Source organism: Mucor mucedo (assembly GCF_025094135.1).
Source record: "Mucor mucedo strain NRRL 3635 chromosome Unknown EV154scaffold_50, whole genome shotgun sequence".
In the NCBI taxonomy this organism is placed as follows: domain Eukaryota; kingdom Fungi; phylum Mucoromycota; class Mucoromycetes; order Mucorales; family Mucoraceae; genus Mucor; species Mucor mucedo.
This window is the reverse complement of record NW_026252334.1, coordinates 215,679-242,997: the sequence shown is the minus strand read 5'-3', so window position 1 is coordinate 242,997 and position 27,319 is coordinate 215,679. Positions and strand designations below refer to the sequence as shown.

The following is a 27,319-nucleotide window of genomic DNA, read 5'->3' as shown; positions in this document are numbered from 1 at the left end:
CATAGCAGACCCACAAAAATAATCAAGCATTTAAAGTATATGCATTTCACAGTTTTTTAGTTAGTGCGATACTTTATTCAAATCTAGTGTCGAAAATGTAGTTGTCATTACTTTCTTTTCATCATTTATATTCAAGCGAAATACCAATGTAATTTTACTAACTAGGCTAATACTATTATGTTCTAAGTCTACTATCACTACGATTTCGACGTATCGATCTCATTTGGTCGTAAATTGTCGATGACGATTTGATAATCGCCAAATTACACCATTCAGTTGGTTATTTCCTATTAGAACTTCAGGCGAAAAAAAATCATTGGTATGCGATTTTTCCTTTTTTTTTTTTTGTGATTATGCGCGCCAGTTGACGATCCAACCTTCTTGATATAGATCGATTTACTTTCATCAGGATAATTTATTAGAACGATATGTTTTACAATTGGTACAATAATAGCCACATGTATGCACCAAATTTTGGTCCAGTGTGTGTGCTCGTTTGTTTCTAAAAATATAAGAAAGGAGTCTAGGATATTTAAAGGATAGTGACTAAATTGAAAAATACCCATCACAGTAGTAATAATTCTTCTGACACATGTTCAAATCGTTAATGAAATTAATATACAAACAAAGGAAGAAAAAAAAACATCGCACTCGCATTTTATCTCGTTTGCTTAGGGGGTTAATGATGTGTTCTAGATGTAGATCTGAATAATAATAAAAAAAAAAAAACTTGACATTGTGTAGAATAGTGAGAGCCCGGTAAAAAAGAACTGGTGTAAAAAGCCCGTGAATTATCCCTGCAGATCACTTCAGATGATAGAGATCACAAAAAGTATAGCTTACATTTTAAAAAAAATATATATATATTTTTACGCCCGTTTATTGTAGCGGAAAAAGTAATAATTTCGGCCGCAGTAATAATATAGAGAAAGCAATAAAGAATAAAGAATATCAGGGAATTAGGTCAAATTCTTTTATATGGTTTAATACAGAATATAATAGTCATAGTAATAGTGAAAAGGTAAAGTTCATTTCACCATTTTCAGAATTTTTTTTTTATTATTATTTACACAAATATTAGAGGAAAACTAATCTATTCGTCGTTGCCGTCCTCCTTCTCATAAACATATCCTCTTGCGATACCTGAAAGACCCTCTTGAATATCTGCTGCTTCGTCTTCACCGACATTAGCTTCCAAACCTCTGTAAGTTCTATTCTTAAGGTACTCTCCTATGTCATTAGGAATGCGGTTAATATGAATCCAGGAGAAATATAAAAATACATGTGACACTATTTATAAACTTTACCTGCAGTACTATTTAAAAGCATGGATATGCTTGTTTCCTTGTTTCTTAATGTCAAATCTGTCAATGTACTTGTTAAGACTTCACCTGAATCTATTTTAATTTTTTTGTGAGAAATGTAAGTTCTTCGTTTTCGGGTGTATTTTATTGTACTTACCATCTTTAGCAGCCCCTCCAGCTTTGTGGAAAGGACCTGTTTTGTACTGTCCTGTAATCAAGGAGAAATGAGCCTCTTCATCACTGGATGCATTGTCATCTTTCTCCTGGAACAGTGCAAGGATGTTAGTACATAAATACGTCCCATTAATCCTGATTTCTTTACCTCGTCATAAGTGAAATCGTCAGAACGCAATTGAGGTAGAAGCTTAGAGAAATCAGTTATATAGTTTCCGGTCCATTCCATATCCCTATAAACGTTAAGTCGATGTTAATTATATGTACGGATGTGCATGCATCTTCTTTTTTAATCATACCTGATAAGAGCAATTTCTAATTCAAAAGGTGTTATAATTGGGCGGTAAAACTCCTGCTCGTAAATGATCAGTAAACAAATCTTTATTTCTCTCTTTCTTTCTCTTCTCTCTCTCCTGCCTTGTACATACCTTGGAATCAATCAAACTATTTTCAGGACATGACACTAACACGTAACAGTCTACTTCCATGAAGTTGGCCATTTTGGCCACGTTTAGTTTTCCCATGACAAAAAAATACGATTTACGGCCAGAAGCTTTGATGACCTTCTTCAAATGCTCGATAATATTTAAATACGAAGCTATGAATTATAATATATTAAAATCACTAGCCTGGAAAAATATAAAAAAAAAAAAAAAAAAAAAAAAAAAAAACTATAACTTACCGACACCTAAAGTACCGACAACAATACCAATAGTATCTGCATCCTTTGCCTTTTGTACGAGGACATATCTCTTCATTAACATTCTATTCACTTGGACAGATTCTTGTCTTGCTATTTTAGATTTCGGGTCATATGTAAAAAGCTAAAATATGAGAAGTTTTGTCAGTATAGCAATGCTTTATAAAAAAAAAAGGGAATAATTCGATCATTTACAGGGCATTTGTTGTGCACCATCATAATATTTGTCAAAGTCAAACTTTCGGTTCCGATGAAAAATATGGAACAATCTTCCATTGAAATATTTTCAGGCAACTCAAAGTAACGGCCGCCTCGCTTCATTTCTGCCTTTAATTCGTCGACGTTTTCTATAGGTGCAGATGGAGGAATGATGGTTGACTCTTCTTCACTGTCCATATCCTCCTCCTCCTCCTCCTCCTCCTCTGTCTGGTCGCAATTGTTTTGACCACAACATTTCTCTTTGATTTCGACCTTTTGGCTGCTACAGCAAGATCTGTTGTTTGTATCATCCCGGCTACAACATCCGCCAGCTGCAGGTCTTTTCGTTGTCTTATCTAATGTTGTCTGTAACTTTGACTCGGTTTGGATAATGGTTGGTATAATATGTTGGTAGGTTTTTGCTAATTCAGCTGTCAAACTTTCGGTAGCATAAGAGTATTCAACGTCACACATGATAATAACGGGTGTTGATTTGTCAGGAAACATCATTTTAAATTCATTCTTACAGTGTTCCAGATCAACAGGCTGCTGACCAAATACATATAACACTGGTAAACGAGAAGTACTATGTTCAAGAAATTAGAGTGTGTATAATAAAATGAGCTCCCTCTCAGATCACTTACGGACTTAAACAAGATCTTCCGTAATGAACAATCAAGTCTGCGCTAATATGTTCAGCTGCAACTTCGTCAACACAACAGCTACCGTATGAGGTATCAGCCAGAATAAATATATCGTTTCCGGTCTTTTCTCCCAATTCCTTGGAGACAGCGGCTGCGTCTGCCAAAAACTCATCCGGGAATTGTAGGGCAATGCGCTTAAAGCCCCCTTCCAAGATTCGAGTAACAGTACGATCGATCTCATACAATTCTGTAATGTTTTTATGTTTTTCACTCTTGACTTCAATTTGTCTTTCGATGACATCTCTTCCGTCGTCGGCAAAGTTGGTAGGTCCGTTTGCTGCCATAATTATTCAAATAAGGAAAAAGGGAGAGAGAAAACATTTTTAAGCAGGGTGACTGGCTTCATTACACGCATTAGAGCTTGATGCACCACTTTGAAAAAGAAGCGGTTGAATGGACTAGCAAATGAAGTGTTTAATCGGGTAGACACAATATGAATATTGTATCATGCATTAAATTCGGCCGGTCAATATTGCACGGTTTAAAATCTAATTTCTTAAATAATAAAAAGTTTCCTAACGGTCTTAAGGTTCACAGACTTAATACCACTCGAAAAATAATAAATGTCATTGGCATGACGTAGCTGATAGGCCCAAAAAATCAAATATTGATGCTTTTCTTTATCAAGGCAATAATATTTGCTTAAGTGAAAAAAGATAAGGCGAGTTTCTAGTGGTAGTTATTACTTTATAAATATTACGACATTTTCTTCCAGATTGTATAATTTGTGGCGTACACCCAAACTAAAATTTTGATTTCGCTGGGTATTGGCTGCTTCTAACGATCCTTTATATTCTGGATAAGATATATTTATATTTTTTGGTGATTTTGGTTTTATTTAAATGGATATAAATAAGTGGGCTATGTAAATTATTAGATACTTTTTTTTTATAAAAAAAAAATAAAAAACAAGTTATGTACAATAGAAATTACATGTATATAAATCATTCTCCTGCACAAACATATTCTCGATTAGGTAAAGGTGTTCCTAATCCTACGCTCGATGCACGACTCAAAGTACCATTTAAAGGACTAAGTTTCTCCACCACCGTTCGAAGCCCATCCCAAATCATGGAACATCTTACCAAGAAACCATAATACGAGAGTAGCTTGAGCCCATCCATATTTTCTCCATGCATACCAATTTTAACCGTCTGCCTTAATTCCCTCTGAATATGTAAATTTCCTGCAGTAACCATGCGATCGATTTCGAGCCAATCGTCCGGGAACTCACTTAAAGGTCTATTGTAATCTTTGAGTATCCTTCCCAAACGGAGCATAACTTGTAGACTATCGCCAAAACTTTCTAGTGTTTCCCTTGTTGGCGTGATTCTTTCTTTAAGTGTAAGTGCGTCTGATGCATGGGGGGTACGGTCGGTAGCTCCAGTGACCTCTTCTAACCTAGTTGCAGTTTGACTTAGGCTGATTAAAGGCAAAAGTAAACGGAAGGAAACTAGAGGCCAAACAACCCGCTTCATTGCTTCAATTGCCTCATTGTACCTTTTCGCTCTTCTTAAGTCTCTTTTACAGCGATCTTTGCCACCGCCAATGATATGGAAAATGATTTGTACATAGTATTCATTAGAAACATTTCGCAGCCGTGTTGACTCCGTCTGAAGTTTTGACAAGACACCAAATGCTTGGTTGCTAATGTTTGTAATAGCATCATGAGTCCAGAACTTGCTACTATCTTCTATTTGTTGACGCATTTGATCAGGCCCCAGTGCACGCGAAGAAAATGTTCGGGAAATTGCTTCGGTAATGGATATTTCTCCTTCTACTGGTAATTTTCGTGTGATCTTTTGCGAGAGAGATTCATCCACTGCTCCACTACCGCTAAAATCCAGGTAGTATTCCGATGATTTCTCGTATAATTCAGCTGCATCTTCCATGGCCTTCCCTAAATTTTTTCGCATGACGCTGCTTGCTTTTAATGGAAAAACAAATATAGAAACAATCCTACAAACAAATTAATAAGTCTTATTTTCTCGAAAGGACTTTTTTTTTGTCTACTTACAGCGATATAACAATACCGATGATAAGATTTAATGTTCTCCACGCACCCAATTCTGCTGTGTATGACATTCGATCGTGAATCAAATCAGAATAGCCGGACAATAAAATAATCACAGTTGTCAATAAACCCTGTGTTCAAAGTAAGAATTTATATGTGTGTGTAACGTTTTTTGTTTACTCACAATGCTACCAGCATAGGCATATTTAGGCAGGACTTTTAATTTAGCAATAAAAAAGACTTGGATAAACATGAAGCAACACAGCATCACTGCTGCTTGCCATTCCCAATTTGGATGGAATATTGCTCTTGTTATTGTCATGATGACTATACTTGCTGCACCTCCAATCAATGTCCCCATCAATCGTTGAACACTTAGGTTTAGAAACCCACCTACAGTATTATCCAAAACGGTAACCACAGATACACCTAAGTAAACAAATAAGCTTAATATTTAAAAACGAAGGATAAAAAAAATAAATAGAAAAAAATAAAATATCCGCCCCTTCTTACCGACCCAAAACACATTAGGAAATATTTCAGATATAGGATCGATAACTACTAACAAAGCCGCAATGGTAAATGCAGTAGCCATCTGAAATGCATATCTATTGTCAGGACTTATAGCTTGCTTATGGATCCAAGTATAGAAAGTTGATTGTCTTAAATTTTCAACCCAAGGGTGAGTTTTTTTTGTAATGGAAACAGGAGAAGGAGGGCCGTATTCTGATCTAGGAAAAGGAACATCCTCGACAATTGTAATTCGTTCCTGGCCAGGTATTTTCTGTACTTGTTGTGGATGGATAGTTATTACTTCCGGTATTTTTTCTGTGTATTTGAACTGAAATGCTCTTTGTGTTGAATCTGATAACCGAAAAAATAAAATAAAGTTACTATTGTTGACAGGCAGAAAAAAAAAAAAAAAAAAAAGCTAAATGTTACCAAGTGATTTAAATGATAAATTATCTTCTTCCTCTTTAATAATCAGAATATCTTTCAAGTTCATAATGGTATCCTCATCTTTTGGGAATTCTCGTACTGTAGAACTTTGGCTTTCTGCATTTGAAGGTCGATGAGATTCATCATAATAAATCATGATAAAATTAAACAGTAACAGAAAAAAAAAAAAAAAAAAAAAAAAGAAAAAAAAAAAAGAATCTAAATTAACAATGATATATATATATATAAACTTCCTACACTACATAAATGAGCTCATTCGAGCAAAAAGAAAGGTCCATATCAAAACTAATAACCTTTATGTATAACCCGTTATAGGAAATATAAAGTTTGTGTCACTTTAACAATCTATAAAAAAAATGCAACGTCATCAGACAACAAGAGATCTCATCTTTTTCGCCCCTTCTTTTGTTTGAAAAAAGCATGTTCAGACAAGCAATTAAGAAATCCAGTGAGTGCCAATGAAGTCAATGAGCATGCCTGTACTGACAATATTTTCAAAGCAATGTCACTTCAACAACGTTCCTTCTCGAGTCTTGTCACAGCCAAGGAGCTGCAAGCGGCTTTGGGCAGTGTCAAAGTGTTGGATGGTTCGTGGCATATGCCGAATACAAACCGTGATCCATATCAAGAATATTTGGATAAAAGAATTGTCGGTAGTCAATTTTTCGGCATTGATACCATCAAAGACACAAGTATCGATCTTCCCCACATGCTTCCTTTACCAGATAAATTTGCTGATGCCGTTGGTAATTTAAAAATATCCCATATACTTTCAACTTAATTTTAGTAACACACAAGCAAGGTAAAATGGGTATTGATGAAAATGACCATGTCGTGGTGTATGATACAGCCGGTGTATTTTCCGCCTGTAGAGTCTATTGGACATTTAAAGTATGTGAATACCAGCCCAAATAAGCATATTTACATTTAGAAAAACTATGTAGGCATTTGGTCACAACTCTATTTCTGTGCTAAATGGTGGATTACCATTATGGGAAAAATCTAATGGCCCTATCGAAAGCGGTACACCAGAGCCCGTTGCAGCTAAACATTATAAGACACCAAAGCTCAACCATGACTTGGTGCGTGATTATCAACAAGTTCTGAATAATGCTCGTAACATTCAAAATGGACAATCCGGTGCTCAAGTTATTGATGCTCGCCCTCATCCAAGATTTACTGGTGAGGCTCCTGAACCACGCGAAGGCTTATCATCTGGCGCAATGCCCGGCTCGATTAATATTCCATTTGGACAGGTCATCCAATCAGGTCAGATGCTGGATGATGACAAGTTGCGTCATGTATTTGAATCCAACGGTGTTGATATTTCAAAGGATATCATTACTAGTTGTGGAAGTGGAATCACCGCTTCCATCCTATATTTAGCTCTCGAAAGAATAGGTGCTCGTCATTTGGCTGTCTACGACGGAAGTTGGACCGAATATGCTTCTAAAGATGATTGCATTATCGTTAAAAAGCAATGATCTTCTCATCTGACTTTTGGACCCTTAAATCTATCTTGATTTGGCACAAACAGTTATAAATAAACGTGTGGCATTTTGTTTATTAAATTTAATAGAATATCGTCATAAATTAATATTCAAGCTACGGTTGAAGAGCTTATATTTTTCTTTACAACGATTGCAAAAAAAAAAAAAAAAAAAAAAAAAAAAAAAATGTTTGATACTCATTTAGAAAGAGGGTGAATGGATTCAATAGTTTACAAGAGAGCCGATACAATTTATCTCCAACAAAACCCTCACAGGAAACCTATGATTGACTTTTATTTCAACGCCATTCTGCTACCGTCAGCTTCCTTCAGGTTTTCAATTTAATCATTTAGCATAAATACAACAGCCTCGAGTCATAACTTTTATATTAGAGTTTATGCAGCCGTCAGTTTTTGATGTATTTCTATTACCACAAGAAGCTACTAGCGTCTGATGAAACACTTTTTTTTTTCAATTGGGCTTTCAGCAAGTAAGGCAATGCTGAATCAGGTCAACCGTGAACTGTAATTGAATGCTGTTAATTCCTCGTACAAGGAATGAAGTGTTATGGTTTGCATAAACAAGAAGAAAGAAAGGGCTTTTGAATGATTAAGAACAGGGTGCTCTTCCAACGCGTGTTATCTCTGTGGATTCAATTTCCAATAATTAGTATCTAAATGATCATTCTTGAGTAAAAAAGAGCTTCAAGCAAGCGTATAGCCAGCTAGCCAATCAATCCTCAGCTTTCCCTCATAACAGGTGCTCGAACAGGATGATCAAAGTCCGACTCAAAGATCGACACTTACACAAAAAATAAATCTGTATGCAAATTTTTTTGAATCCTAACGATTATTTTAGCGCCAAGTGTCATAAGTGTCGTATGTGTCATAAGTCCTGTTAATGTCACCCAATCTTGGAGGTCTGCTAATATACAATAAAAAAAAATTTTACATGGGAGGGGGGAGGGGCATACAGCCACAGCACCTTTTTCTGTTGTTGTTATTACAATTCGAATGCAAAACTATACCGAAGAAAGTAGACAACTCATCGTTGATCTTAACGCTCGAATGAGAGACATGGTCTGAGAGACGGTAGGAAAGTTAGTGGTGGCAGAAAACATTTCTGAGGCTGAGGCTGAAGATGCCATTGATTTTAATCGTGAATCAACGGATATACTCTTAGGTAAACGTAAAAGCCCTTACAACGCTTTTACGGAAAAGTTGGCAGCAACTAAGAAAAGGGATGCTACTGCAGGTGTTCAGTCCAAAGGTATACTACAACCACAGTAGATGCTTATTATATCTGATCGTTTGTACAAATCATAGGTTCAATCGCTTTTCAAAAAGATGCATCCAAGCTATATAAAGCATTGAACCCTGCAGAAAAAGCGGCGTTGGCAAGGGATCATCCACCCGTGAATAAGCTTACTGGGAAACAAAAATCATTTCTTCATTGTAGAGGAGTCCAGAAGATGGAAAAAATGATGGATATCTACAATGCTCATTGTGATTCGGAGTTCTTCTTGATCAGTATGTTTGAAGGAATCAACGAATCCACTGGTAAAGGTCGTGTTGTATTGTATTCGAACTCTGTTGGAGGTAAGCCAAACACATTGGGGAGTGTATAGAACAAGCAGCTTATATTATTTTTAAACAAAAGAGCACTGTTTTAGTCTGAAAAACAAGATGGGCAGCGAGTTGGCGGCTTTCTTGCATAAGAGCAGGTATGATGCGAACGAGAGAAGTATGTTTTCGTTTAAATTAGATTACTAAAATTATTACTTACATGTTAAAATAAGTATCTAAGCCATATAATCAGAAGGGCAATCTCTTGAGAAAAGAGTATAGTCAAAGAATTTCGGAGCTGTATTGTTAGTATCCCCTACCGCACAACATTGGCACTCTTACTGACATTTTACATTAGATACTCACCCAAGCGCGAAATTTGCTAAAGCATTTCCATTCCGGAAGTTCAAGGATCAAACTGCTGATCGGAAGATGTTAGGGTGGCCCGAAAATGTCCTAGTTAGAAGGGCCGATGAGCAAACATCTGGCCAAATGCACCTCGTCCTTGAGGCAATCAAAGAAAATAAAATTTATTTTGCAGAAGCAGTTGATACAACTCCAGCCACGCTGGAAGTTTCTTCGCCTGACCTTACCCATTAACAAAGGTACTTATATCCTTTCTTTTTCCTCGTTTAAATAAATTTAAATACATTAAATACTTGTTTTGTTGGGATACTTTTTATTTTGCGTTTTACGTCTTGAATCCCATAAAGAATAAACTGAAATAAAGAATAAACTGAAATAAAGAACAGACTGTGGAAATAAAGAACAAACTGACATAAATTTAAGATTTTATTATGTAATCTTTCCACTTATAATTTTTTTGTTAAAATGCTGCTATGTACAATAACGTTGCTTTATATGTTGGTTGAGGCTGTGATAGCAGTTTTTTAACGTTTTTCTTAAACAACAATATTTTATTTGACAATAGGGAATCCCCGTCTGGCCAGGGCGCATTTACCTCGCCTACCTACTTTTGTTTTGCTTTTCTGTCAAAAAGTTACCAAAACATATAATAAAGTATTAAAAAATTTAGAAAAAGTGTTTAGAGCCGATATTTGTATGTACTTTTAATCTTGTTTTACTTAAGAAGCTGCCCGTGTGTACAAATAAAAAAAAATCTAAAAAAACATTTTGAAATAGTAATGACTTTACTTCAGATTTTTAGATTTCCGAGAGACATACGGAACAGATTTATGGACTGTATACATGTAAAAAGTATGAGAACAATACTTCTCAAAATTATGAGTATTATTTTTATAAATTGCAGCGTACCACTTAAAGAAACCCCATCTAGGGAACCTTCAGTGCATTTTACAAAAGCAGTGATGTCTCGAGATACTTTATCTGCACTATAGATAGCTTTGTCACCAATGGCTCAGCCTATATTTCATCAGTAAACTTCTGCTTTTAATTAAAGAATCAAAAATACAGCCCTGACTTTCTTGAAGGAAGCTTAACGAGCAGTGATTAAGTCGATAGTGCTTTATTTATTACTGTGACCATCAATTTTTAGGGGAAGGTTTGAACTTTTGGTGCAATGCTTTTGTCGACTAAACCAGTGTTTTCTTTTATTCCGCAATGCAACCTTTTAATAAATACTACGCACCTGATTGGACCCCAGAGAAGGTAGTTGATGATTATAGCAATGCAAAGAATGGGTAGCTGATTAATTTTATTAGGGATCTATTAACAAATTCAACGGGACACATGCCTACGGAGCAAGAGCCAAGAAGATTGATCAAGGCATTTTAGTTGTCAGGTATTGTTGCTCAAGATTGTTGAAATGAAATGTCCTAACAGGGTAAAAGATTCGAGTTGCCTTACAATATCTGGTGCTTGGGCTGTAATAATCATGTTGGGCAAGGTAAGGCATATTACTCCCCATACTGCGGTGTACAAGACTAATTTTTGCTTTTTGATTAGGTGTAAGATATAACGCAGAAAAAAAGACAGTGGGCAAATACTACAGTACACCCATCATACAATTTCGAATGAAATGCCATTTATGCGACAATTATATCGAAATTCAAACTGATCCCAAGGTACGGATATTTGTGTGTGTATGATTCTATGTGAGCTAAAAAAAAAGTAGAATTCTGCATATGTTGTTGTGAGTGGCGCACAAAAGAAAATGGAGGAATGGAAGGCAGAGGATACAGAGGTCATTCAATTGCAGGATCCAGAAGTCAAGGAGAAATTGGAATCCGATCCAATGTACCGACTTGAACACGGTATCAATGACAAAAAGACGATTGATAAAGCAGCACCGCATATAACACAGCTACAGGATTTAAATCAAAGCCAATGGTCTGACCCATACTTAAAATCACAACAACTCAGGAAACAGTTTAGACAAGTCAAGAAAAAAGATAAGAGTGAATTTGAAGAGACCGAGAAAGTGAGGGATAAGCACTCGCTTGGTATTGCACTGTTACCAGAATCAACGAGTGATGTGATTGGAGCCAAGTCAGTTGAATACAAGACCTCGCATTTACTGGATAAAAAGAGGTTAGAGACAGCTGTTGCTCCATTATTTAATCAAATCAAACCAACCGAAAAGGAACTGAATAATTTGGGTCATATTGCAAAAATACACACACGCATGAAAACGGATCCATTTTACAATCCAAAGCGGGCAAATGCTATCAAATTGAATGATGTGGTAGTCAAACCAAGCAAGAAAAAGTCTAGGAGTAACGATGGTAAAGGGTTGGTGTGTTATACCGACTCTGAATCCGATTGAATTTTTTTTTATTTGATTAAAATAAGATGAAGAAAGCTATATATATGTACAGGGTATTGTGTGTGTGTTTGATTAAATGTTGTTTAAGCTACGAGTTGTAGATCTTCCTTAATATGATATGGATCGGATGGATTTACAGTGATATTTTCGACAGCCAATAATAGTTGAACATCATCTGATGATTGATCTTCCTTTGGCATGGTGTGAATAATGATTTCAACGAATAAGGGAAATTGCTGGAAAAAGTCTTCCATGTCGGCAGTGATTAAAGGTTGACCATCTTCTAATTGATGATATGTATAAACATGTCCAGTTCTGATTTTTATGAAAATGCGGGAAAGACCGGTTAGACCCCGAACTGAATTTCTTGACTTTAATTTGTTGACAATATCCTCCGCTAATAGTTCAACCGAATCCTCTAAAATAGGTAACCTTTCCAGCCCGTCATTGCTTTGATGGTACAATTTATTCTGGAGCCAGTCCTCGAACACTCGGGAAATATGAGAAGCTGCTTTTGTACTCGTGTTACCAAGCGTAGGTAACTATAATTAATGTGAGAAAAACTGATAATGTAATCGTCATTACATTACAACTAACTTACAGAGATAAATCGATTGCCACCATCCATAAAGTATGTATTTTGGTATCGAGATACTTGGCCGTTATCTGGATCTTTCATCATCTTTTCAATAAAAGAAATTGATTCCTCGTCTTCGTTTACATTCATAAATGGCGGAGAATCATGGTGATCCGCAACACTGCTTAACGTTCTACCGGTGTCTGTTACAGTATCATCATCCTCTGAATAATGATCCAAGCTTTGAATCACTACCTCTCTGTCTTTCTCTGTGCTTGTTTCTAATAAATCAAAATAAGTACTCTATCATCCCTTTGACTAAACGCTCTTTCTTTTTTACCAAATGAAGTGATAGTATTTTCAGTCCACATATTAATAAAAAAAATTTAAAGAGAGAAAAAAGAAAAAAGAAAAAAAATTGAATTTAGGCTTTTTGTACCCCCTTGAACAAAAAAAACGTGAAAAATAAAACCTGGGGGAAAATTCAGTCTAATAGGTGCTTATGTTTTTTTTTCTATTTTTCGTGCACCTGTCATTGTGAAGGAACCCAAATTACCAAAACAAGAACCTGATTAATCCGATGTATCAACTGTTCATATCACATGTGCTCGACCTTGCCCTTGATGCTCTCATAACTACGGCATGGAGCGTTACACCTACATATTGGTAATTAGCGGGTTGTGTCTTTATAATTAATCAGTCCCGAGAAACACAAGCTGTCCTTTACTTAGATGAGCTCATTAGCTTTCCCTAGCATAGCAAAGATTAATTCAACGTCCAAGCCTTTAATACCAACACTACCTCCAACACTACCTCCAACTATACACTCAAGACTGTCCTGCACTCATATATGTATCCATGGCTACTAGCAACCTGTTACGAACATGTAACCGGTTGACATGACACATGATATTTGAACATTTCACCAGGAGTAAAAATGTCACAAGACGAAAGGCAATACTATGATGACAAGCAAGAACTTGTTAATCAATGGAATGTTTGATTAGAACTGAGGTGTACAAAAGTCCTATTAAGTATTGTACAGAAATTTCGTACACCGACTGAGGACAGTTTGTGGGGACACTTTATTAAGAAAAAAACTTTGCACACGTATTTCGTACAGTTTACAATGGCTCTCCATCTAAGCAAGCTTGAAATTTCGATACAGAGTATCTGCAGAAATCTTGAAGATCACTTAAGATGATGATATTACATGCTTCACCGATTCTCGATGATAAAGTTTCTTCTCTTAGCAGCTTCTGTTGCTTTAACTTGCTCTTGCATACTGACCAAAACTGTTCGACAGGATTTAGCTCAGGAGAATATGGTGGAAGATAAATACAACCATAACCTCTCTGTTCGATGTACTTCTGAATGTCTAAATAAGTATGGATTGGTGCTTTGTCCATAACGATATAATGTCCTTTAAATTGCTCATGCTTATTTAGTACATCTAATGTTGCAGCCACAAAGTCGAAATAATGACCAGTAACGGTACCACCTTTTCCTTTGTTTACGACCTGTATAGACCCTCCTCCAGCTTTTCTTCATATACGGTTGAGTTGTCTTCGTTGAAATTGAAAATATTGATTTCAGAGCATTTCTGTAAACGAGCCATTAAACTAGAAACGGCCGGTTTTGCCCAAACCTTAAAGTAGATAGCGACATGATATGCTCAAATAATGAACATCTATCGTAGCAAGGTGAGGGCGAAATAACTAGCTTAAACGCACGAAGTTGTATTTGAGAAGCTTCAAACTCCTTTACCCATGGATATAAGCACTGCCAAAATGAAGTGGTCATTTTAGTGGAATCACCCAAAGACCGTTAGGAGCCTTCATTTAATACACTCGAAGAGCGTATCCAGGTCGCCATGCGCTGGAGCAGTTAGTTATTTCGTTCACCTTGCTGATGAAAGCCGTTTTTAACAAAAAAGAGAAAATTAGTAACGTTTGCATACTGTTGAATATTATATAGCTAACCGTGAGTATTCACTAATATTGACAAAATAGTATGTGGTTTGTAGTTTAGCAATAGCTGATTTTAATCTCACTTGAGGAATCTGAAATATGTGTAATAATGCTCTTTCTTTAGATAACCTGCTTACATATAAATGAATTCTAACGTTGAGTATCTAAAGCAAAACTACAACCATTTCAATGTTAAGAAGTTTGCGAAAACAACCAAAATTGAAAGTTTAACCTCATTTAAGAAAGAATTTGCAAAACGTTTTGCGGAAATGTCTAGAACTCCGTATTTTTTTCAGACGTATTTTTTAGAATCACGTGAAGATCTACACTTGACATGCCATATCGTCTAAACTTCATAGGATGATTGATTTCTTATTTCCATAAAATCTGCTTCAATGTCATTACAAGCTACTACTGGAACGCAGATATACAACAACCAAGTTTTGATTTGCTTGGGGGTTTTTGCCAATGTTTCTATTTTAAGTAAAGGCCCAAACATTATGGATGATGAAACAATCAATTAAATCATCCTGACATAAGCTTGTTTATCAGCCTATAAATAAAGCTGGTTCACACACTTAATTCCTCCCCTTTTCTTTTCCCGTAACATATTTTTTTTTCTATCGTAAATGAAAGTAGCGGATAACGCAAAAAAGGTTAGTTAGTAATTGACTCTTGTTTCTTTGAAAAAGACGCTAAATTGAAAAAAAAAATAGATATATTGCGATATTGCGGCTGAGGCTAGTCTTTGCTATAGGAGGGGCGACCTCCCAGGCAGGGTTCTTGAGTTTTTGAACTCACAGACTGTGAATGTCTGGGATTGGACTCTAAATAGTTGTAATGATACTGGTCTTCTGGTCTTATCCAGAACTGTTTGTAAATAATACGGAGGTCTTGACATTTCCGTCAACAATTACTGGAATGTCTTGCAATTAAAGTACCGATCTGACCAGAATGAATTCTCTTTGCAAGACAGTGCTAGCTCACAGTTGGGCAATGAATTGTTGGAGGCCAATAGCAACAGAGCCAATGCAGAACAATCGGTAGAGGCAAGGGACGAAGACGTGCTAGAAATCGACGGTATAACTCTGAATGGAATGGAAAAGAGTGTTGGATCCACTCTCAAGTCCAAGGCCATACATCTAGCTAAAACTGCAAGAGCATTTTCAAACTTGACCGGTGAAGCGAAAAACACCGTTTTTCTTGGCTTGAACTCTATTGTCGATCTTTCAAATAGTTACACTGGTCCAGATTCCCAGAGGTCGTTGTTCTCAGAGTCATCCTGGCAACAATTGAAAAACCTAGTCTATGAATCACGGGACATGCCTCCACTTCCCGACGACGTCACCAATGAGCTCAAGGATATTGAAAAGGTACGTATATTTACAATTACTAACTTGGACTACTATTAACTTGTTTATATTGGTAGATTGCCCAAACAGATTTGAAGCGAGCTTATCAATTGTGTTTAAGGTCTCTCTCAAATCGAATCATTGAAATATAATCGTCCATATACAGACGATTGAAGGAAGCTTCAATGTTTTTTCAGTGCGAATCGTTTTGACTTTTCCAAATGTGGAATTAAAATCTGGCGGGTCCAAAAATCTTCTAGCCCAAGCCAGATATGCCTTCACTCCAAATGAATCTTTTTTTTTTTTTTGAGATTTATGCCCATGTGTAAGACTGAAAAAACATATAAATATTCTTATATATCTAACACTTTTAATAGGATTCGTTTGTTGAACAAAAAAATTCGATATTACAAACTGACAGAGGAAAGAAGGCTACCGAACAAGATTTTGTTAACGAAGCTTGGACTCCTATCTTGGCTACAAATTCAACGATGATGAACTTACCTTAAAATGGTGAGGGCTTCTTATCAAAATTTAATCATATCTTGCTGCTAACCTATATATTTAGGGGCGATTCCGTTTCTCAGATTTCAGCCGTCGCAAAGAAAAGGTCATTACCTGAAGAAGATGTCTTAGGTGATAGGGTTGATTTAAGAGTATTGAGCAAAAATAACGATATGTTAGCTGATGAATTTGCTAACAGTAAGCTTGGACCTTTCAAATTTTCTTCTGACCATTTGAAATTATTGAGAGAATCCAAGATTATCTTTGACAATATCGCCAATCAAAAGTACATCAGTGACAAGGAAGTACGTAGAAGCATTTTGGGTATAGGGTTGTCTAAGTGAAAGTTTAATATCCAGGGACCTCACTTTGACAGGGAAATTATAAAATGTCATTTTTGATCAAATCGTCTTAAGAAAAGCGAGTCTACCATGGTTCTGAACAGCCCAATCTCGATCAAGGACAACTCCTGGAATATGTCTACGGTCTCGCTTTTCAAGTCAAAGAACACTCTACTATTTTGAAAGAAATGGCGCTTCTGAAAGAAAAAGTTTCTACTCTGGAAAAAGAAAATATGATTCTCACCTTGGAAAAAAAAATTTGAAAGAAAAATTTGTTTCTGTTTCAACCAACCCCGGTGCATCCAAGACCACCGTTCCATCTCTGGTTTCAAATCAACCCACCAAGGATGGTAACCGAGGCTCATCTAGCAAAGATTCGATATGGGCTACTAAGGCTGCTGAAACACGCCCTTAAAAACCTAGACGTACTTCCCCTGCCACTTCTTTAAAGAAGCGTATCGCCGCCGCTCGTCCCTTTCAAAGTGCTAAAGATAAGGGTCCCCAAGGCTTCCAATATGTATATATTGGTCGCTCTCGCAAGATCATTAGATCCGAAGCTCGCTCTCGCCTCCGACGTTCAGGTGTCGACACTGGTCGTATACTTGTAGTACCTAGATTTCAGGCTAACGGTTTGAATGGGGAGGTAAAGATTATGAAGCTTTTTTCTCCTGGGTTATATACTGTACAACACTTAGGCTCCATTGATATACCTACCAACGTTAATCATTTGAAAGATTTAAGAAAAAGAGTGATTCCTCGATTAAGTTACGTCAAGGTAAGTCTTTGTCTTTGCAAATTTTTATAAAAGAAAATATTTTAAAATTCCATGATAATTATTAGAATCACATATTAAAAAATGCGAATATATTATTCAATTCTTTGGATAAAGAAGCAAGGAAGAAGAGGAAAAGAAGCAACTCATACCAAACATCACCATCGTATGATGATGTTGAAGTAGGTGTGGTATTAAGCCATATTTACCGTAGTCGAATTAGGTTACACGATTATAATCCACAATAATTGTCATTATTGTGGCTACTAATAACCTCATATAGAAGCAAAAATTAACTATTCAACTAGACGGATCCTTCATGTCTTTTTATTACTCATAAAAAAACAATAAAGTTATCAAAAGTTTCATTTAATTCTCTTGTCCCATAATTATCACTGTAGGAACTGTTTTGCATGGAGAATAAAATTAAAGTAAAACCAAAAGTAATACTGTTAGAACTTGGATACCACTTTATTATGGACGAAAAAGATAAATTAATTAAAAAACGTATGATCGTCTACGAGAAAAAACTATGGATATTTATATAAAGAACTGGGATAGTTCAGAGAGAATATTAAGCGCTTTATTGGATCATGATGTAATAATATGGTGATAGTAAATAATCAACATGTCTTTAAATTTAACCCTTCCATACTGAGTATATAAATATTAGTTAGAGGGATCAGCAGTTATAACATCAAATGACAAGAGTAATATTTGTGCTCAGGATCTATAATTCCATAGTCCAGGCCAATTCGATTGCATTGCTTTTTGAAGAACAAATATTTACTCGCCGCAGGGTTATGCCCTATGTACAGACTTCAACGGTAGGATGAGAACAAGCGGGGTAATGTGCGGTTCATGATTAACTTTTATATTATTATCCATTGTTAATGTGATGTGACAATTAACTTTATTATTATATCTATGACATCCTCAACAAAGATAACCCAGATAAAGACATAGATTGTGTCAATTATACTGTGTACGGTTTATTACGCGAATACGAAAGTGGGAATATGAAAAAACATCACTCCGAAATATGGTGCCAAACGCACATCTGGAGAATGATAGAAGTATGTTTTGACATGTTTGAAGATTTGGAGGCAGCCATCGGATCACTTAAAAGACGCGCTCTACAAATTACCAATAACCCTTAAGGATATGCTTGGTGACCTCATTGAAACCAAACCAGAATTGACAGGATCTTTGCAAACGGTCGGCTTTATTCACTCTGGCTTAACCAATACCATGCTCCGAGTAGACAGACCCACGGAATACGTAACTCGTGTTACTAGGCACAAAACTATCGAAATCAGCAACTCTATTGAAAACTTTGGGGCTACTGTTTTACCGTCCATGTTGTCAGCTTAGATATGCGCAGAAATTGTGAACGCTTTTCTTAGGGACAACCAATTTTTCCTTAGGGACAGCCAGAATGCACGTAGTCGCAACGTAAGATCTGTGATTTGGATGTTTTATAGACCTGGGAACAAGAATATACAATCAAAAGCAATGTAATAATTACAAATAAATGTATATTAAACGATTTATACTTATTTTGACAATTCTATAATCACTCTTTTGCCTTTGAGCTCGGTTAATCTTAACCTTACGCAGAAATATTAAGGTTAAGTCTAAACAAGAAGCTGAAAGTAAGCTGTAACACACATATACTGGTTTAAACTATGCTGGTTGTGATAAATGTGTATATATTTCAAGTTGTTATTTATATTGACCTCTTGATGTCATAATTCCAACATTACGACTACGCGCACCCTGGCTGTCCCTAAGAAAAATGGCTGTTTTTAAGAAAGTTTGGCTGTCCCTAAGAGACCCGTTCTATTAATGCTCCAGTTTTTCGAAAGTCATGCTTCAAATAATACAATAAATAAGACATAACAATACCAAGTTTTGAAATAAGAAAAAATCATTTTCCTAAGCGAAAGTCTTATTTAAAAATAAATAAAAAAATCACACGAGACAAGTAAATTTGGCTGTAACTGATAAAATAAGAGTTTCTACATGAAAGATACTATATTTCGTTTTACTTTTTTTTTGAAAAAAAGTGTACCACCACAACTTGGCGCTGTAGAAAAGAAAAGATCGCAGAAAAATATTCTCCGTTTTTACAGCACAAATATACGCGCAAACGTGGTAGAACTTTGTCTCGGGACATGAATATATTTCTTTTTCGGAAGAAATCGATTTTCGTGTAGGCTTGAATAAAGAGTTTTTCTTTCGTCTTGCTTTTGCCTGAACTTTTACTGCAAACGTGCCAGACTAAATAAATGGAGTTACTTCCATGGTCATCATAGTACATTGGGTGTCGTTTTTCTCGAAAAACAGTTTTACCACTCAGAGTCTCCAATCGGCTGAACATTTTTCCTTCCTTTCTAAAATTATTCAAATAAAAATGAACAAAAAAAAAAAAGTTCAAATTCAGATGAGCCATATCATGGTTGCGTTACGAAGTAACGACTTCACTCTCTCTTCATATGGAAAGAGAGGGGCTAAGTTACTAAGTCGCTACTCGGAAAAGCAAGTGTTCTAACTTATATAGACGGCTGAACTTATAGGTAGTAATTGATCGTCTCACGAAATATTAGAAACAAATTGTCTATTTTTCTATGAGGACCTTTCACTATGCCATCAGCATGATCATGATTTAGACATGGCCCTTGTGCATCGATTTTATTTAAGGTTTGTAAATAACGAGGCTCTTGATTTTAATTTATTTGGTACTTTTTTTACCAAGCGTAAACAATAATACACAACTTATCACAATCAATGAACCACATCCCTTGGATATCGTAAAACCTATAATACAAGTTAAAAAACGGACATCCACTTGCGTATAAAATCAATGTGAATACTTGCATTGGGCTGAGTCTTCGTGACAGTACCAAACATGGCTGATTGCATATACAAGGATAGCTCTCAGTCCCTGTAAAATTCCCGTCGCCACCTAAACAAAAATTGTTATTGTCTCCATTTATAGTAAAACAAGCAAATATTTACATTTCCAGTGAGCTCGATCAATTCATAATAGCTCCAAGAGTGTAATGCATTCGCCACAGTCACAACAAAATAGACTATCAGAACCTGTGTGGTCGAGACTTGTTTGTCAATTTGAATAATGGTATTGAACTGAGGAAGCGTATACACTGAAATCCAAATCAAAGTAAATAGCGACGTGTAGACGCCCATCCAACAACACACCCTTGCTGGTAAAGGCTGAGCTTTACTTTTAGAGAGAATGGTATCTGCATATACGTAGATGCATGCTATAATACATATATAAATAAAAACGTTGTAAAAAGGGAATCTTCTTTACTTTCTCCTTTTTTGCGTACCTGAAATAAAGGTTCCACACAACGTCATTAAGGTTCCATTAAATAAGACATTTGTTGATTCTACTCTAGTTTGTTATTTATATTACGTCTGCATATCTTCTTTTGTTTTTGTTGTCATTACCTGTGCTAAAGTCATTTTCAAGCGGTGATCCTTGAAGGCTATCAAAGGAGCTCACACCCAGTCCAACACTCGTACCTATAATAGCAACCCATTGTATCTTTGCTAACGCTCTTCCCATAAACAACCATGTCAAAATAGCACACCAAACAACAATACTGCTATAGATGACTTGATACATCTTTTTGAAGTAAAAAACAATTAGTTGTTAAGGTATTTAGTAAGACTCAAAAATTATACATTACTCCGCTTCCGATAATAGAAAACCCAATTGTCAGGGCAAAGCTGGCAATAATGTCCAACGATGCCAATTTAATAATGGCTAAATGCTCGATAGGGCCTTCTTCTAGAGGCTCTATTGTGGGAAGGTTATCTATCATGGTTTGTTCGCTTCTGATAGAGCACGATGACGATAATACTGGCGACTAATAAATTAAGGGGGTTAGATTAATTATTTTTATAACGTTGTATTATAGCGTACATCGTCTCCTTGCTGAATAAGTTTGTAACTCATTTTTCTCTTGAGTAACATGGGTATAAAGAAACCAACAAGCAACATGCCAATATAATTTGATAGTTGAGGCAAAAGACTCATAGAAGCTATGAAATTAATAAAAATAAAAGACGAATCAGCATTCTCATAAACCTCTATTATGAAAAATGGCATTCATACTTGCTGCTCCTCTGTAAAACAGCCATTGTACTCCCAAGGTAGTACATAATCCAGTCAATAAAAATCCAGCTTGATGAAGTATAACATACATGATACACGTAAAATATATATGTGTGGATGCGAGGTAAACAAAAGCAAAAACAAAAAAAGAGGTACTGAATTTGCAGAATGAAAAAGGGAGTCCCTTTTGATCAAAAGTCCTTTTCGGGACTTGAAATGAATGAATGCAGTGTTTACTACTTGACATTTCTGCCCCGTGTAAAATATAACAGTCTTTCTTCCTTTCGCAACGACATTTAGAGGGCTTTAAATTAAGGCCGAACCCGCTCACTTACAAACAAAAAGAAATGGTTGACGTTTTCAATAATTGGTTTGTCTTTTAAGGGCACTAGTTCTTTCAGATTGTTTTTACGCAATAGTATTCTACTATTAAAATAGCCAGCTAATCATATAAGTTATTTTTAGCTTGAGATGGTTGATTTTCATCGACATATGCAATGGAAGCTCTCAACAACGTTTTGTTTTCAATTATCAACTGTAGTGCTTCAACTGTTCTCTTATTGACTAGAGCATGAAACTATTCAATCGAGGTCAGCTTTTAATGAAAAAAGGGGTATTTTTTACGTTCAATACTTCACTGTTGAAAAAAATTTGTTTAGACAAAACCACGAAATTTCTAACCCGAGATCGTAGAGAAACATACTCTCGGCACATGATAGATATTCAATTTCTACTAATTTTTAATGGTAATACTCGTGCTAACTAAGGAGTAAATTAGCTAGTTGGATCTACCGAGATTTCTCGACGATTTTCTGTAAATCGCCTCTCCTGTTTTGTGGTAAATATATTCTTTCAGTTTCAGGATCATTAGCATATAAAGCTATTCCCCCCTTTCATGGCTTTGCTTATTTAAGCAACAAATGCCTTCATGATTACTGTTGTCTTTCTAGGTGTAAATGCTTATGGTCCTTCTACACATCTTCTTTTTTTTAATTAATCATGTTTTCTTGTAACATGCACTGTAATGCTTCTATCAATAAGAAGCCAAAATGATTTCATACACTGATTTTTATTGTTTAATAAAGACCTTTTCGGGCTGTCTTGATTCATATGTTCTTTATATTCTAGTGCTGATTCATTACAGTTGTTTTATTTTTTAAAAAAAATGGCTAACATCAGATTGTATAATACTTGCTACCTAATAGTTAATAATCACAATCCTTATTTAATAAATTATATAATTACGGGCACCAAAGCACCAGAACCGAAATGGGATGTCCCGCAGTGGAAAGATGCTTTAGGGGAAGAATCTGCAGGAGTGTTACCGTTAATAAAAGTCAGCTATATGCAATTAAAGAAAATTTGGAATAATGATGTATCATTGTAAAGATAATCAGGCAATTAATCACTTAATTGTGCTCTCTCCGGTAGAGACATTTTGTATTATGCTTAAAACGTTTTCAACTTTTTCTCGATATAAAAAATGCCTCTAATCGTTAGTTGCATCTTAAACTAAAAGAAGAAATAAAAGAAGCTATTCCCAAAATAAGCAGGCCATGTCACTTTCCGTGTAGTTCAAACACACATCCAGAGATTCAAGTCATGCTAGTACTGAAATTTGATCGGCGATAGCTTTTTAGTGCATATTTTTTTGTGGTTTTCGTAGTATTCATCCTCTGGATTGGATACATAACAAAGAATGCTGCAAAACTAATCTAATATAGCAGTTGATTCGTCGTCATTGTATTTGTGGGGGTCAATGTTTGTAATTTATAATGTAAAAGGAGCCGAGAAATCAATGAATTGGTCTTTTTGTTCCTCCATTTTTAATTCGTTGATTAAAAACGTCCTTCCTTTTTTTGTTATTTTTATTTTTTTGTTATTCCACTTTCTTTCTTATATTTACAATAAAAGCATGCAAGCTTCGGATATACCAACATTAGACAAGGATTACTTTAATAATGCTTACTGTAACATGGACGATTGGCGTTATGAAATGAGAAGAGAATTACAAGAGATTGTTGTAAGGTTTAGGATTTAAGGAAAAGAAAGAATTATGAATAATTAAACGTGTGAATTAGCCTGGAGTTTTCTTAGGCCCATTTTCAGCGTGTCGACAATTCGAGGAATTAAAAGCGACCGGAATTACACACGTCGTTTGCTTTGTAGATCAGAATGAAGCAAGGCTGTTTAGGACCGAGAATTTAGCGCAGTATTTCCATTACCAGCAATTTATTGTGAGCGATTCCAATTTACAGAACCTGATTCAGTACTTTCCTAATACCTCTGAATACATTCACAACGTGATATCTCAACAAGGTAAAGTAGTTGTCTGCTGCAATGGTGGCATGTCAAGAAGTCCCACTTTTGTCATTGCTTATGTTATGGAAGTATTCAAAATTGATGCTTCTCAAGCATACCATTTTGTACAGGGACGACGTCTTTGTATCAATCCAAATGATGGTTTTAAAAGCCAGCTTAAAGTAAGCTCCATTGTGTCTGCTCTTTGTCATTTTATCTGATTTATTGAATAGGAATATGAACCAATATATAAAGCACGCCAGAGCAATACACACAATGACGACAGACAGAGTAACCGAAGACGACGTAGATCAGATCCTGATGAAGAAACACAAGAACACAGTCAACAGCCTGATCGTTCAGATTCAAAAAGGCTTTCGAGATTACAGGATCAAAATTCACAACAAAATGTCAATCCAGGTTATACCTCCATGTTATTGTAGATTTACTCTTTTTTATATGCACCTTTTTCTTACACTGCGAATGATAAAATGTATACACACGAGAGAAGAAGTTTGGAAAAGAATTCGTGTACTTTTCAAATGGAATTTCGTACACTTTTTTAAAATAAATTCGTACAAAGTAGTGGGAGCGCTTTTTTAAAAAAAAAAATGAATTGGGGGTGATCGAAATAAAATGATAGGTACAAGGATCATGGATAGTCTTGTTCATACACGGTTTTTATTCTGGTACTAGAATGTATCGTATCTTCTAACACAGCCTATGTTTCAATGATGCTAGAATTAATTTTTACTATGTAGTTGATGTCGTAGTTTGTAATATAACAGGCATGTTCAGGAACACAACTGTATCCAAAACCTTTCAACTCCTTGTAGAAATTTACTTTCGATGAAAAATAAGCACTGGTTTCCGAAATAAAGAGACATGCTTTTGTAGACGATAACATAAGGTATTTATTATGTTTTATAAATACTTATACATCGGACTGTCTATAGTATGGACAACGTAAAGTTGCACAATCGATGATTTACTTATACTGTTTGATTTGAGTCGTAAAAGGTACGTGGTTACCCCGTGATACCAATATTAGCCTTCTGCAGGTAGATTTGCTACTCTTTTTGCGAAACAGGTAAAGTGTTTCTTTTGGAGATGCCATTTTATATCTCAAACAGACACAATTTACTGGATTAATTGTATTCCCATCACATAAAAACATTTATTAAGCATTAGATGATGTTGCGATTCTATGAATCTTCAAAGTCTGAATCTCATCATCATTATCATCTTCAAAGGATGTTTTTAAAAGAACTTCACTATCATTATCCTGTAGTAAGGGCATGATGCCTTGTTCTGCAAAATCATTGGAATCCTTTCGTTTTACCATACTATCTCTTTGCTGCAAATAAGCAACTGATATCATGAAACCAATAAACAAAATAATTAAAAATGCACTTGTTGTAAATCCTCTGTCTATCAAACAAATATATTAGCACCTATGTATCCGTGGAAACAATCAATACTTTACGATAGAAAGGTGCGTCTGTTACTGGCCATAGCACAAGTGGAGTCCAAATCCACATCAAAGAAGACGAGGTATTCATGATTGCAATCGCCATCGCTCTTATCTCTCCGTTTGATGATATCACTTCACTTGCCCAAGTCATCACAATCTAATGTGTGTGTGTGTATTAGTATGCATAAATACTATATTTGTTTCATAAACATACTGAGGTAAGAGACCCTAAGCCTGCATGGACTAGTAAAAATCCAGCGTACAGAATTGGAAACGGTTGTACAAAAGCGGATAACAAACTAGGACAAAGTAAGAAATTCTTTCGCCCTCTCTCTCTTTTTTTTTTTTTTTTTTTTTTTTTTTACCTCATTCCAACCAACCCAAAGAGTGCGGGGATTACAATACACCTAAATGAAAATATTACATAAAAGCACAAATAAACATGTATTTAAATAGTTACCAAATACGTGTACGGAATTTGTCGCTCAAAAACCCGTTACATAGTCCAGCCATCATTGTAAGAATAGTGTCAGGCTAAACAAAAAAATATTAGAAAGGATAATGAAAACAAAGAACCCCAAACATACAGTGGTCAACAAGTTGGCGGTGATGGCATCAAAACCTAATTTCTTTGCTACTATTCCCAAAACGTGTGGGGCGCCCAAAGCAATATGAACAGAAGCCCAGCTGATCATAAATGGATAGAGATACTTGTTCTTTAGTAAGAGCTTTATTTTGTCTATTCTTTTGCTTTTCGAAACTCTTTTTCCTTCAGCGGAATCATCTGTACCGAGTCGTTGTACTGCAAGCTCTCTTTCAGAAGTATTCAGCCACGTTGTATTATGAGGATAATCAGGTAAATAGTGATATCCTAAAACAGCCAGGATAATTGTAATTGATGCATCAAATAAAAACATCCATCTCCATCTAAATTTCCGCAACGTGTTTAATAAAGAAGAGAGATAAGAAGGTATGACACTGTAATTACCCACTGACACCAAAAACTCCATCCATTGTTTTTAGCATGACGGCTTGTACGACGCCACTTAGTCCACTCCCAAAAGATCCACATATGGTCAATAACGCCAATCTTTTTCCCAATTCTTTTTTCGTGTACCATGTACCAATCAAAAATACAATCTAATTATGGCAATGGTTAAAAATATAAACCCAAACATTCGACACCAATAACATTTCTTACGCCAGGGTAGAAGCCTGCTTCAGCCAATCCAAGTAAAAATCGTATCACATAGACTCCTTTTACAGACTGTACACACGCCATGGCGATAGTCAATATGCACCATATTATCTCAAGCGCAGGTAAATACCTCGATGGCCTCATATTTGATAATAATATATTTGAAGGAATTTGCATACTAAAGAAAATGATGTAAGATGGCAAGTTTGAAAAAAGATAAATGATATGATATATTTTACTTGCGTTAGATAGCCTATCATAAATAGTACGCCCATCCAATTATACTGTAATCCAGTAATATGCAGTTCTTCTTCCATACCGCTGATAAAGGCGCTTGCTACGTGATGAATATATTAATATAGTACAATCAAAAACTCAATTATGCTACCTTGTATTACCTAAATTTGTGTTATCTAATGCTTTTACTAAATTACCAAACATTGCAAAGACTAGTAGCCTTTTATCAAGCCTATGCACAAGTTCAATTTCGTCTGTTCTGTTTATTGGTTTTGGCTCATTGTCTGTCATGGCGTTTAGTTCAATGGAGGAACTGTGTTGGGACCAGTCGTTTATAATGTCTTCCGCAACTTTGGGGCTCATTTTCAGAAATAATAAAGAAGGGATAAATAAGGCACAAAGGGGATATATGTATAATATATATTGAGAGAGAGAGAGAGAGAGAGGAAGGGGTATAATTAAAATAGAATTGATTCTTTAAGGCATATGGGGCGGGGAGAAGAAGGGGTAGTTGGTGACACCTGTGACACACAATCAAATATGGCTACTCCGAACTGAAACTCAAAAGAAAATTAAAGATTCAGGTTTTTC

The 27,319-nt window shown here is 35.7% G+C and overlaps 11 protein-coding genes across 11 annotated transcripts; 6 read left to right on the top strand and 5 right to left on the bottom strand.

The window, feature by feature from the left end:
* Positions 1–1,000: 1,000 nt before the first annotated feature.
* On the bottom strand, positions 1,001–3,376 carry EV154DRAFT_552051 (diphthamide biosynthesis protein 2). The gene is made up of 9 exons (XM_051605024.1): positions 3,021–3,376; positions 2,374–2,962; positions 2,161–2,302; positions 1,907–2,076; positions 1,778–1,830; positions 1,627–1,711; positions 1,462–1,567; positions 1,308–1,397; positions 1,001–1,230 (listed from the first exon to the last, which is right to left on the bottom strand). The coding sequence occupies exons 1-9, from the start codon at positions 3,362–3,364 to the stop codon at positions 1,094–1,096; spliced, it is 1,716 nt and encodes a 571-aa protein (XP_051457283.1). The 5' UTR covers positions 3,365–3,376; the 3' UTR covers positions 1,001–1,093.
* Positions 3,377–4,024: 648 nt separating this feature from the next.
* Positions 4,025–6,190, bottom strand: EV154DRAFT_589766 (aluminum activated malate transporter-domain-containing protein; the record flags this gene model as incomplete). The annotated part of the gene is made up of 5 exons (XM_051606855.1): positions 4,025–5,039; positions 5,098–5,225; positions 5,279–5,523; positions 5,608–5,883; positions 6,037–6,190. 5 exons carry the CDS (start codon positions 6,188–6,190, stop codon positions 4,025–4,027), a joined length of 1,818 nt encoding a protein of 605 aa, XP_051457282.1.
* A 261-nt stretch (positions 6,191–6,451) lies between these two features.
* EV154DRAFT_510436 (Rhodanese-like domain-containing protein) lies at positions 6,452–7,628 on the top strand. The gene is made up of 3 exons (XM_051601705.1): positions 6,452–6,800; positions 6,857–6,945; positions 6,999–7,628. Exons 1-3 carry the CDS (start codon positions 6,557–6,559, stop codon positions 7,536–7,538), a joined length of 873 nt encoding a protein of 290 aa, XP_051457281.1. The 5' UTR covers positions 6,452–6,556; the 3' UTR covers positions 7,539–7,628.
* A 929-nt stretch (positions 7,629–8,557) lies between these two features.
* EV154DRAFT_589764 (uncharacterized protein) lies at positions 8,558–9,709 on the top strand (the record flags this gene model as incomplete). The annotated part of the gene is made up of 6 exons (XM_051606854.1): positions 8,558–8,579; positions 8,640–8,813; positions 8,870–9,142; positions 9,204–9,287; positions 9,343–9,414; positions 9,468–9,709. The coding sequence occupies 6 exons, from the start codon at positions 8,558–8,560 to the stop codon at positions 9,707–9,709; spliced, it is 867 nt and encodes a 288-aa protein (XP_051457280.1).
* A 981-nt stretch (positions 9,710–10,690) lies between these two features.
* Positions 10,691–11,855, top strand: EV154DRAFT_421412 (uncharacterized protein; the record flags this gene model as incomplete). The annotated part of the gene is made up of 4 exons (XM_051596018.1): positions 10,691–10,738; positions 10,792–10,871; positions 10,921–11,005; positions 11,205–11,855. 4 exons carry the CDS (start codon positions 10,691–10,693, stop codon positions 11,853–11,855), a joined length of 864 nt encoding a protein of 287 aa, XP_051457279.1.
* An 83-nt stretch (positions 11,856–11,938) lies between these two features.
* Positions 11,939–12,663, bottom strand: EV154DRAFT_421514 (uncharacterized protein; the record flags this gene model as incomplete). The annotated part of the gene is made up of 2 exons (XM_051596031.1): positions 11,939–12,397; positions 12,457–12,663. Coding segments are annotated over 2 exons (666 nt in total), but the record flags the coding sequence as incomplete, so codon positions are not given.
* Positions 12,664–15,015: 2,352 nt separating this feature from the next.
* EV154DRAFT_510422 (uncharacterized protein) lies at positions 15,016–16,263 on the top strand (the record flags this gene model as incomplete). Its single annotated transcript, XM_051601704.1, has 5 exons — positions 15,016–15,058; positions 15,119–15,390; positions 15,450–15,775; positions 16,066–16,077; positions 16,132–16,263. The coding sequence occupies exons 2-5, from the start codon at positions 15,357–15,359 to the stop codon at positions 16,261–16,263; spliced, it is 504 nt and encodes a 167-aa protein (XP_051457277.1). The 5' UTR covers positions 15,016–15,058; positions 15,119–15,356.
* Positions 16,264–18,484: 2,221 nt separating this feature from the next.
* Positions 18,485–18,745, top strand: EV154DRAFT_421467 (uncharacterized protein; the record flags this gene model as incomplete). Its single annotated transcript, XM_051596022.1, has 1 exon — positions 18,485–18,745. A coding segment is annotated over one exon (261 nt), but the record flags the coding sequence as incomplete, so codon positions are not given.
* A 1,344-nt stretch (positions 18,746–20,089) lies between these two features.
* On the bottom strand, positions 20,090–21,653 carry EV154DRAFT_243795 (uncharacterized protein). The gene is made up of 6 exons (XM_051594566.1): positions 21,519–21,653; positions 21,327–21,445; positions 21,091–21,270; positions 20,849–21,026; positions 20,728–20,787; positions 20,090–20,658 (listed from the first exon to the last, which is right to left on the bottom strand). The coding sequence occupies exons 1-6, from the start codon at positions 21,607–21,609 to the stop codon at positions 20,354–20,356; spliced, it is 933 nt and encodes a 310-aa protein (XP_051457275.1). The 5' UTR covers positions 21,610–21,653; the 3' UTR covers positions 20,090–20,353.
* A 1,840-nt stretch (positions 21,654–23,493) lies between these two features.
* EV154DRAFT_421433 (protein-tyrosine phosphatase-like protein) lies at positions 23,494–24,262 on the top strand (the record flags this gene model as incomplete). Its single annotated transcript, XM_051596019.1, has 3 exons — positions 23,494–23,541; positions 23,600–24,001; positions 24,053–24,262. The coding sequence occupies 3 exons, from the start codon at positions 23,494–23,496 to the stop codon at positions 24,260–24,262; spliced, it is 660 nt and encodes a 219-aa protein (XP_051457274.1).
* Positions 24,263–24,862: 600 nt separating this feature from the next.
* EV154DRAFT_243723 (major facilitator superfamily domain-containing protein) lies at positions 24,863–27,177 on the bottom strand. The gene is made up of 10 exons (XM_051594565.1): positions 26,890–27,177; positions 26,735–26,828; positions 26,495–26,669; positions 26,282–26,433; positions 25,881–26,220; positions 25,754–25,827; positions 25,659–25,700; positions 25,508–25,592; positions 25,306–25,450; positions 24,863–25,250 (listed from the first exon to the last, which is right to left on the bottom strand). The coding sequence occupies exons 1-10, from the start codon at positions 27,089–27,091 to the stop codon at positions 25,000–25,002; spliced, it is 1,560 nt and encodes a 519-aa protein (XP_051457273.1). The 5' UTR covers positions 27,092–27,177; the 3' UTR covers positions 24,863–24,999.
* Between the last annotated feature and the right edge of the window lie 142 nt (positions 27,178–27,319).